Raw genomic sequence first — 10,623 nt, forward strand, 5'->3', positions numbered from 1 at the left:
GAAGAAAAAAAGCACGCAGTAGCAGTCTGGAATAAAAATTGAAGGTCATCACAAAATGTTGCACAAAACATACGATCTGATGTTACTTTTATCGCGTATCATGCATTCGTGTATTGGGACCAATTCCTTAAAATAGTGATTGTTTTAACCTTAAAGCTTACAGAAACACGTGCACGATTGGATGGGAGTATGAAGGGAAGTACACGGTTTTATCGATCTACACAGTACAATTATAAAAGAAAACGTTGACGAATTTGTTCATCCCTTCCTTAGTTGCACAACTCAAATTCGAGGTCGCAACAGGCAACGCAAAATGGAAGGGCTTTCGGCACCATCTCGATTCATTTTTCGTTCGACGCAGTTCGAGGTTGCTGTAGGGATCAACTAGGCTTAGTACGTACGAAAGAAAACATTTCTCTTACTCTAGCGCACAATCTTAACATCTAGGTTCATCTTAATGGGTATCAAATCAAACAAAAAACACAAAGACACATAACATAGCTTGCACAGTCACGATACGTGGATCGGTATCTCCTGTTTCAACTACTTGGAACCGACAAAGATAATGGAGGAGGAGGGGTGGGGGACGGAAGGCAATGCAGAGTTGGAATGGATGGACCATCCTACTCGGCATTAGCTTCCGGATGCCGTTCGACTAACATGGCGACGCCCTGTCCACCGGCAGCACAAGCAGCAATGAGGCCGAGTTGTCCGTTTTCACGCACCAGACGGTTTGCCTACAACACCCCAAAAAAGTTTTAATATGCAACCGAAATATTTAGCGATATTCGAATGAATAAAGCAGCCGTATTTTATTGTCACTTACCGCATGCATGCACAGACGCACACCAGTAGCCGCAAACGGATGTCCAATCGAAAGTGATCCTCCCCAATTGTTCCACTTCGACATGTCGGGCGTACCGAACTTTTCGTTTAGTCCCAGATAGTTTTTGCAAAAGTAGTCCGAATCGAGTGCTTTAAGGTTGGCAATAATTTGTCCCTATAAGAGATAAGTAGAAGAAAGTCAGCTAATGATCGCAACTCGAAAGTGCGTAGTCGTTCACGTACAGCAAATGCCTCGTGGATTTCCCACGCGTCGATGTCCTTCATCGTGAGCCCGGCCTTTTTCAGCAGCTTCGGGATTCCATAGGCCGGACCGAGAAGCAGTTGGTCGACTGGATCTTGCGAGACGTATAAAAATTCTCGCAGATACGCTTTCGGCCGCAAGCCCAGCGCTTTGGCTTTCTCCTCGGTCATAATCAGGCAAGCCGAAGCGCCATCGGTAAGGAAGGAAGCGTTGGCTGCGGTCACCGTGCCGTACGGCTTCACAAATGCCGGCTTCAGCTTGGCTAGCGATTCTTTCGTAGACACGCGAATTCCATTATCCTTCTCGATCGTCTTGTCCACGCCAGCCACTTTGAAGGGGACCAAGTCCGTGAAGTAGCCCTTCTCTTGTGCTTCTTTGGCAAGCGTATGAGAACGCAACGCATAATCGTCCTGCTCCTGGCGAGACGCATTAAAGGCGGCTGCCAACCGATCGGCTGAGTGGCCCATGGTTTCTCCGGACGAGAATTCGGCCACAGCCGGAAGCTCAGGGGCGAAGAAATCGGGCCGGATTGTGGACAGTAACTGCAGCCGTTGGCCCATTGTTTTTGCCTTATTGGCACGCAACATCAACGAGCGCATCTTACGGCTGTGACGGATCGGCACGTCGGACATGAACTCAACACCGCCGGCTACGATGGCGTCGTATGTACCGGTGGCGATTAGCCCCATCCCGGTAGTGATTGCTTGATTCGAGCTGATGCAAGCCATCGTAACGGTATGGGCAGGAGTTTTGTTGCTGAACCCAGCGGTGAGCGCAGCTTCCCGGGCAATGTTTGAAGTTTTCACCTCTTGGATTACGGTGCCGTATACAATGTAATCGATCACCTCTTTGTCTACCTTAGTCTTGCGCAAAAGACTCCTGCAATATAAGAGACGGAAGGGTGGAATTAATACACAAGATTTTTGTAAGGATATATCCGCTATTACGGGCGTTCTTACAGGAGCGAATGGCGGGCGAGCTCATGGGGCATCAATTTCGAGTAGTCGGATCCGGAAGTCAGGAAAGGCGTTCTCACGCCATCTACCAACACTACATTTTTACCGGTTTTGTCTGGCAAACGGCGCGGCTCGTAAACAATGCCAGAGGTACTGATACTGCGAAGAGCTGCAAAAGGAGTAGAGAAATTATGTAAAAATAAAACTTTAAAAACGCAAGTTTCGTGCTTCAAATAAGCAACTAAAAAATGCACATTGTGGGTGTGATGATAAGGAACGTTGAATATTTGTTAATCACATTGATGTGCACCGGAGCACAAAAAACACAGTGAATCCTAAAGATTAGGTAAGGAGATAAATAATCTAAAAAGGGCAGCAAAATACCGCCCGCAGGATGACCAATGTCCGGGTTGCTGATAAAGCAACACCGGGGCCAAGCTCACATAACTACCGGGGCCGAGCTCAGTGATGATGATTTCAAAACAAAAAATTGGTCTGCGATCTCGTGATGACGTGCTGGTATTCGTGTACTTTGAGGGTGATACGTTGGACTTTGAACTTTCTACTTGATGGATTGAAAACTGGCACGCCTGCATCATCGTAAGATGATCAAGCTCATTAGAAAACTAATCAAATAGGAGAACATTTCCATTGTTTTTTCTGAATTAAGAAGTCACAAATGTTTCATTTCTGATTTCTTGATTCTTCATCTAAGCTAAGTACCAAGTCAAAGTGCAAAATGGGGTACTCACTTGATGTTGAAAATGGAACATAAACAATGGCCACACTTACCGGTTTTCGCGAGATTTCCCGTCAGGGATGAGGTAGATTTAGCTATGTTAACTAGATTGTAAGCCATGGTAAAGCAGATAATATAAAAATGCAGGCCGACTAAGTGATGCACAAAAATTAACGGGAGAGCAACAAACTGTGTTTCCACGAAAGCGCCTGAGTTAATTAACTAGATCGGGCCAACTGAAGTTGTCAACACTATTGACGTTGCTGACAGTTATGCTCAAGCTAAGCATTCACTTTTTAAAAGAAAAAAAAACAAAGCGCGTTTACAATCACTGCAATGACAATGAGTGTTTTTGATTAAGTTTGTTATAAATAGTAGTATTCAATCAAAACATATATTTTTTACACTAATAATATTGAACTCCTTCAATAATTCGATTATGATAGATACAAGCTGCTAGCAATAGTCGACTAATGTCTCTACAATGACTCTCGTCCATCTCACAGGATAATTTATCGCTTAACGTCTTCGCGCGGTTTGAAAGGATCACTCCATACACGCATATCTATAAAAAAGGGCAACAGAAAAGAATAATGTTATTGTAATTAGCATAATGAAAAGAATAATGTTATTGTAATGCTAAAGGATATTAGTTTAGGTGCGATATTTTTACTTCCTGGCTGGATTTCTTCCTGTTTGATTCCCGCTCTATTTACTTTTTGCACTTGCTCTGAAATATAAAGAATACCAATAAGTAGCCACACCATTGGATCTTGTATCTATATATGCTCTGTGTTTACTGTATTCTTCAGGGTGCAGCATCGGATGTACGATGATAGGATAGCACGCGAGGGCTATGAATCCAACGATGCCACCAACAAGCAATGCGTAGTTCCTCCCTTTCAGAACAATCGGTGCCATGTTCAAGAACTAACTGTAAGGAATACTTGGGACGATTTTTATCAACAAAATAATGGAAACTGTGTTTCTTTGCAACCCGGTGTTGCGGTATGTTATGCAAAACCAAAACAAATATGCTCTCCCATATGGTTTTGACAGAACGTTCAAGCAAGCGGCAAGCTATAATTGCAATGCTGACATTATTATAGCATCATTTTTAGGACAGCATGATATAATTGCATAGTGGACTATTGCATATTCATAGCGATAAAATTTTGAGCATAATTAATTAAGTAACCAAATTACTGAAATTACTAACCGTAAAGCATTATAAACTTAATCTTTATTAAGATATAAAAGAATTATGTCACAAATAAAAAGATCGCTCGTGCAGCATGCGACATCAATTGCATGCCAGCATTGCATTGCATTGCATTACATTGCATTGCTTTCATGTTTGCATGAAAAAAAGCTTCAGAATGACGCTCTACCTATGCTCTTTGCTGTTTGCAACACATTCTCTTATCTGGTGCACCATCCACTGCACGCCGTCCTGCAAACCCTCGCCGGTTAGCGCATTGCTCGAGCTGATGTGCCACGGTTTATCTTTGATTTTTTCCAACCCCAATCCAGCTGCGATTTTAACACTAGACAGTGCATCGGTGCAGTCCATCTTGTTGGCGAAAAAAAGAATAGGAACGCGTCGGTTGGAAATGTCTGGGTGTTGCAAAAGGATTTCTAGCTCGTCCTTAACGACCACTGTGGGAAAACATCAATTCAATAGCAATTATTATGGCATTAAACTTCAACGCTAATGAAAAGCTTTCTGACCGTGCTTACCTAATCGCATTCGATCGCTCGAATCGATCACAAACACTATTCCTTGGCAGGATTTGAAGTGATGCTCCCATAGGCTCCGGTAGCGCGTCGCTCCAGACATATCGAATGCGGTGAAAAACACTCCTTGGTCTGGAATCAAAAGGCAAACTATTTGAGTACGATCAGAAAGAGGGAACGATTTTTTTAAACACATTTTCAATCTTTTTCGTTGTCTTTTCACTGTTTCGACAGGAGAGGACCATATGTTAAACGGCACCATATGTTAATAATTAAAACCTTTGCAAATATGCTTGAAAGATTTTGTTTTTTTTTTCTTATTGAGAATTTTTATATGTTCCTGAGTACTATTTTAGATTGCATTCCATATTATTTGTCGCTTTAAAGGTAGTGTGGAGTTATGTAGTGGTATGTTATTATTATTTCATTCGTATGTTTTTGTGGCTTGTTCAAATGGTAATTTATTATATGCAAATAAACGATATTATTACAATTCATAACGACAAAGGGTATACGAATCCATGTGAATGCACTGCCATGTAGTGTCATCTTCGCGAAGATGTAAAGGACAATGCAAAAGCCCGCGATCTAAGGACCAAGGGCAATGAGTTGTTCCATCCGAGAGTGAAAAGATACATAGAAGCTACAAAATACTTCATTGAAAGCATTTCGTTCTCTACCAAAGGATCTGAAGAACGAGCAATGGCGTACTCTAATCGTTCCATGATCTGTTACACGCTAGGACGATACGATGATTGGTGGAGGAATATAGCGCTAGCTCGCGAATCAAACTATCCGGAGCGGCTAGCGGACAAATAGGCACAGCGTGAAGCTATTGCTAAAAGAGCTCTACAAGTCGAAAACAACAATAACCAGGATTCTATCGATGGCCAATCCGTTACCGATAGCAACACAGAGCCAAAAGAATTGATTCCCTACGATTCCCTTGAAACATCACCTCAGGTAGCAAACTGTTTGGAACTTCGCGAGAGCAAAGACTCGGGCCTATCTGTGGCCACTAACAAAAGTTTAAAAATCGGCGACGAGGTGATAATTGAAAAACCATTTTGCAGCCTTCTGCTTGACAGATTTCGATGTATACGGTGTGATTTTTGTCACCGAGAAAGCATACTTTGATTCCATGTGAAAACTGCACCGTGACCATGTATTGTTCAGAAGAGTGCATGGAAAAAGCGCATGCACAGTATCATCGATACGATGATCGATACAAGATGATTTTTGATTCTTGGTTTCTAAAACTTAAGTTATGTTATATTATATCATTATCATAGACTTATACCATGTTAATGGAAATCGTCCAAAATAGTTGGTGTAGTATAGTTGTTCAATATCCAGTTGTTCAATAAAACAAAAATGAATGCATTGAATGAAATGGAGTTATTTTTTCAAAACATGCATCTGAAAATACACACCATTGCTCCGACTGATGGAATGCGTATATTTCTGTTGGAGTAAACTACACCAGCAGAATAAATTTTCACACACGTTCTAGGTTAAGAATATTAGTTTCGAAAAAATGTATTTTTTCCAACAAACTAAAGATTTTAAGAAAATCTATAAATTTTGCATTATAACGAATGTGTGTTGGCTGACCAACATAAATCGTTTCTAAATTACATGCGACACAAGATATGGACTTCGGCATCTGCAATCGATAATCGTGGGCTAAAGTCATCTTTTAATTACAGAAATTTATAGAACCCTGCTGGTGGTGCAATTATCTCTGCGCAAAGAGAGCAATGGGTGCGCTTTCGTTTGTACATGCAAACGATGGAATCTCAAGCACCGGATGGCAAAGGAGTGATTCCCACCGTAGAGGGGATCAGGAAGTGCGCCCTTGACCGCGGGCCACAAGTTTTGTGCTTCCTACGCGAGTGATTGAACAACATGTGCCCGTGTACGCGTCAACAATTAAGCGTAACCGCGCTCAACGAAACGCAGCCTCTATCTCAGAGGTGATTGTGTGGGTCCCAAACCGGCCAGTGCAAGATAATCGCGCAGCCTAGAGCGTTGTCAGTACGAGTTCGGTTCTGAAACTAATCGCACATCGTCCGGCACCAAACCAAACCCAACCATGCGTATCGGAGCGACGATTCCTAACTTCCAGACGGACACCACCAAAGGACCGATCGATTTCTACGACTGGCTCGGTGATTCGTGAGTGACGGCCGTGCGGCCAAAGCAAGGTGCAGTAGCAGATTAAACAAAAGCTCGTAATTTTACAGTTGGTGCGTGCTTTTCTCGCATCCAGCCGACTTTACGCCGGTCTGCACGACCGAGCTAGGACGAATCGCGGTACACCAGGAGCACTTTGCGAAGCGCAATGTCAAGGTGCTGGCACACTCCGTCGATGACCTAAAATGCCACGTGGATTGGGTGAATGTAAGCTAAACGGTGGACCATGCTTAGTACACTGCAGCGAAACGTCTAACGGCTTCATTTGTGTTACCCCCACGCGCAGGACATTAAATCGTACTGCCCGGACATCATTGGGAACTTCCCGTATCCGATCATAGCTGATCCGAGCCGGGAATTGGCCGTTAAGTTTGGCATGCTCGACGAGAAGGACAAGGACAACGTAGAGCTGGCGCACACGGTTCGGGCGTTATTTATCATCAGCCCTGATAAGAAGGTCCGGCTGACGATGCACTACCCAACGTCCACCGGGCGTAATGTCGAGTGAGTGAACTCGTCGTAGCCTCGCCGGAAGGCTCCACACAATGAGTTTCGCGTGGTTTGCTATCTCGCTTTTTGTTTCCAATTTTTCGTTCCATTCAGTGAGATTCTACGCGTAATCGATTCTCTGCAGTTGACCGATCGCTTGAAGGTGATTGCAACGCCTGCCAATTGGACGGTAAGTAATTATCCTATCGCTATTGTTATCCTGGTTCGATCTATGGGTAACGAGCTACACGCAATAATATGAACCTTCTTTTTTACGGTCAGCCGGGAACGAAGGTCATGATTTTGCCGTCCGTCAGCGAGGAAGACGCCGACAAGCTGTTTCCCAACGGCATCGAGCGCGTCTCCATGCCTTCCGGCAACGTGTACGTTCGTACGACGACCGATTACAAGTAACATGTGCAACACAGCTGCTGGTGCATTTTTCATTTTATGTGTGACATAATAAATGTGCATTTTCACAATAGATTTCTGTACTGATTTGTTCGACACATTGCATGGTTTCGTTATCTATGAGACGTTATTGTTTAACTATCTTAATCCAAGCAGGGAATGCACTTCCGGGTGCGTCCATTTCTGGTATGATGCTGTGTGTATATGAATTTATTGAATATAAATTCTACTCCACACCCCGTTCAGAACGTGACAATAACACGTGACGGCCAAGGCAAACCAGTGTCGCAGATGCCATACTAGGTTTGCGGTTTACACCGGAAAGGGATACAGTAAGTAAGATGGATTGCCTTCAAATAACCGCACCATCATGGTCGAACAGCGTCAACCCACTGTGTTTCGCGTAAATATTCATAACTGCTATTTGCTAAGCAAGTCCGTGCCTCTCTGGTTTACCCTGGGATGCAGATAAGGAAACGGAGAATTCAAATTGATAATAGGATAAAATTGTGATGTTCCGGCTCACGTTGCACATCGTGTTGTTTTTGTTAGTATGCAGCCACATTCGTTGGCATAGTGCAATCGGTAGGGGGAAAATAAAATGATTGCTTTGATTTGAACTTCTGATGCGGCCATGGGAGGGTCGTTTTGGTAAAATCGATACGTCCTTGGTGACTTAGATGGTACTTTTATTTTCCTCGTCATAAGCTCTCGATGGGTCTCAACCCTTAACAGCTCGAGCGGGATGAAGAAAAACCGAGGGTGAGTGTGGAAATGTGTCATCGCTCTGCTGCAAATCATTCCATCTGCTAGCAACTCGTAGCTTCTACTAGAAAACCGGCGCCTTTGGAAGAAGTACTTACTTTCGAATCGCTCCACGCTGAATCCAACCGTCGGGACGACTATCGATGTCCGCTCGTTCGGGTTCTTGAAGTGGTTCACAATCGTCGATTTGCCACTGTTGTTCAGTCCGACGACCAGAATGTTGATCTGCTCCTTTTTCATCTTAAGCATGTTGGCCAGCTTATCAAACAGCCCCATCTTTGGGAGTTACATCCGCGAAACTGGCACCAGTGTTTAAAGAGAACGGCAATCCACAACACCACAGCCGAGAGTGCGCTTACTTTGGCCGATATTGTACTAGGGCGTGGGCCAGAATTTCACCTGACTCCGTCTGGATAGGAGGTAGATATTGATCACACACAGCCCCCCAAAAGTAGCTCGGAAGAGAACGGTCTAGAGTGCCAGGAGCAGAAAAAGAAGCAAGTGTTTGCGGTTCTGCTAACGTACGTGTTTCCGTTGCACGATACCAAAACACGCGCCAAACGCTAGCGAAAGGTTAACATTGCTTTACCTTTTACTAGACCGAACGTAGGTTGAAAAGTGCAGCTTCGTCCTGGCGAATTTTGAAGCGGCTACTATGCGGCGCAACTTTTCATGCTGCTCGCGCTTCGGCTTCCGGTTACATGTAGCACGGCTGCAAATTATTCACGCATGCAGACTTGCTGGCGAAAGTGGAGCGAAAGGATGTGGTATGCCACACTTGCATTATGCGATACACAGATTTTCGAGCTACATTCCTTTGAAACGCGTCATTTGAGGCCACATGACAAGAACCGCACGTTGCACGTGTTTTGTAAATGAAAATGAACTAATTTAAAAATCGCAAAATCAAACACACTACCAATGGAACTGAAAACTCGGCTAAAACTAAGGGCGACGTTGGGGGCTAGAAGAGATATCCTTGATTCACATGCGATCGAACCCGTCTTGTGTCCTTTTTAGTCCGTACGCGAGAGGGAGAGTTGGTGCGCTTGGATGTAAAGTGTAAGCCTGCTCCGAACGGTGCATACGTTCCATCATTATAGTACAATTGTTTTGGTAACCGTTGCTAGGGCATGGGGTAGTGTATTGGAATTGATTTTTTGTTGTCAAGTCTTTTTGGAGGACCATAAAAAGGATTACTTTAGCGGAGCACACCGTGATGCACCGCAATTTCCATCACGCTCAGTACATTGCCGAAACATGACCATGTGGTTCAAAATGTGTTTTAATGTGTGAACATTCGATTGCTTTTCTTTCCAATCAACAAATGCATAATGCGTAGGCGATATACTCTTCTCTTAGTTCTTCAAAGATCCTACAGTCGTTTAAAGTTTAGGTGATTGTTTATTTTAAGATTTCTTTCCATTCTCTTCTTCATACGGTATGATTTAGTACACTCTTCGCCCCTAATCCAATAGTTAGCTTCTCATTAGTACGATATCGGCAGGCTAGGATTGAAAGTAGTGTTCTTTGTTAAGGAAAGAAGTAAGTCAAACAAACCATATATGAACATCAATCACAGTGCTGCTATGTAAGTATGGAAACGGGGGCGAGTGTGTTTCATTTTGAACGTTACACTTTAATATTTAGCCGTATAAATAACATTAAAAAACAAGGCGAGTAGCGTATTCAAACGGCTGAGCTTTGGAGGCAATCATTATAATCTATAACATTATTACTTGCTCCCGCAGAATCATGCCTAGTATCTTGCTAATCAATTGGATGGACAGAGTTATTTACTAATGATTTTATTCGATCTTTCCCTGGAAATGTTTATATGGTTCACCTTGCGCTAGGTTCGAAGTCCTGCACAACTCTAATGAACGGATCGCATCAAATGAAACCGTTGCCCTGTGAAGAGAAGCAACTACAAAACGTTACATCGTACTGCAGATTCATACCAGCTACATGCTGTGTCTAGTGCAGTTTATGAAACAAACTCCTTTAACAGCTATCAAAAAAAAGAGAAAGAAATAAATAAAATAAATAATTTTTGCCAAATGCCTATGCGCCGATGTAAGCTTTACAGGCTCAAATGCAATTCGCTCTATTCTAACATGAATAGTTTTATCCCACAGTCAGCCTGCAGTATTTCTAGTACGTGACTTTAAGGGGACCTATTGAGATGCTACTGCTTTGCTAGGGCTAGACCCTCTTTGCTAAAGCATTATCGCTCGCGTTTT

The 10,623-nt window shown here is 43.3% G+C and overlaps 4 protein-coding genes across 4 annotated transcripts; 1 reads left to right on the forward strand and 3 right to left on the reverse strand.

Moving 5' to 3' along the window:
- Nucleotides 1-91: 91 nt before the first annotated feature.
- On the reverse strand, nt 92-2,964 carry LOC128730362 (trifunctional enzyme subunit beta, mitochondrial). The gene is made up of 5 exons (XM_053823408.1): nt 2,836-2,964; nt 2,047-2,212; nt 1,069-1,966; nt 827-1,000; nt 92-737 (listed from the first exon to the last, which is right to left on the reverse strand). Exons 1-5 carry the CDS (start codon nt 2,900-2,902, stop codon nt 624-626), a joined length of 1,419 nt encoding a protein of 472 aa, XP_053679383.1. The 5' UTR covers nt 2,903-2,964; the 3' UTR covers nt 92-623.
- Nucleotides 2,965-3,162: 198 nt separating this feature from the next.
- Nucleotides 3,163-3,783, reverse strand: LOC128720581 (small integral membrane protein 20-like). Its single transcript, XM_053814255.1, has 3 exons — nt 3,583-3,783; nt 3,456-3,512; nt 3,163-3,347 (listed from the first exon to the last, which is right to left on the reverse strand). Exons 1-3 carry the CDS (start codon nt 3,701-3,703, stop codon nt 3,295-3,297), a joined length of 231 nt encoding a protein of 76 aa, XP_053670230.1. The 5' UTR covers nt 3,704-3,783; the 3' UTR covers nt 3,163-3,294.
- Nucleotides 3,784-4,169: 386 nt separating this feature from the next.
- On the reverse strand, nt 4,170-8,656 carry LOC128721351 (ADP-ribosylation factor-like protein 6). The gene is made up of 3 exons (XM_053815095.1): nt 8,479-8,656; nt 4,523-4,669; nt 4,170-4,441 (listed from the first exon to the last, which is right to left on the reverse strand). Exons 1-3 carry the CDS (start codon nt 8,654-8,656, stop codon nt 4,170-4,172), a joined length of 597 nt encoding a protein of 198 aa, XP_053671070.1.
- LOC128721350 (peroxiredoxin-6-like) lies at nt 6,574-7,688 on the forward strand. The gene is made up of 5 exons (XM_053815094.1): nt 6,574-6,697; nt 6,766-6,922; nt 7,002-7,219; nt 7,319-7,394; nt 7,487-7,688. Exons 1-5 carry the CDS (start codon nt 6,615-6,617, stop codon nt 7,616-7,618), a joined length of 666 nt encoding a protein of 221 aa, XP_053671069.1. The 5' UTR covers nt 6,574-6,614; the 3' UTR covers nt 7,619-7,688.
- Nucleotides 8,657-10,623: the final 1,967 nt, after the last annotated feature.

Source organism: Anopheles nili, chromosome 2 (genome assembly GCF_943737925.1).
Source record: "Anopheles nili chromosome 2, idAnoNiliSN_F5_01, whole genome shotgun sequence".
Taxonomy (NCBI): Eukaryota; Metazoa; Arthropoda; class Insecta; order Diptera; family Culicidae; genus Anopheles; species Anopheles nili.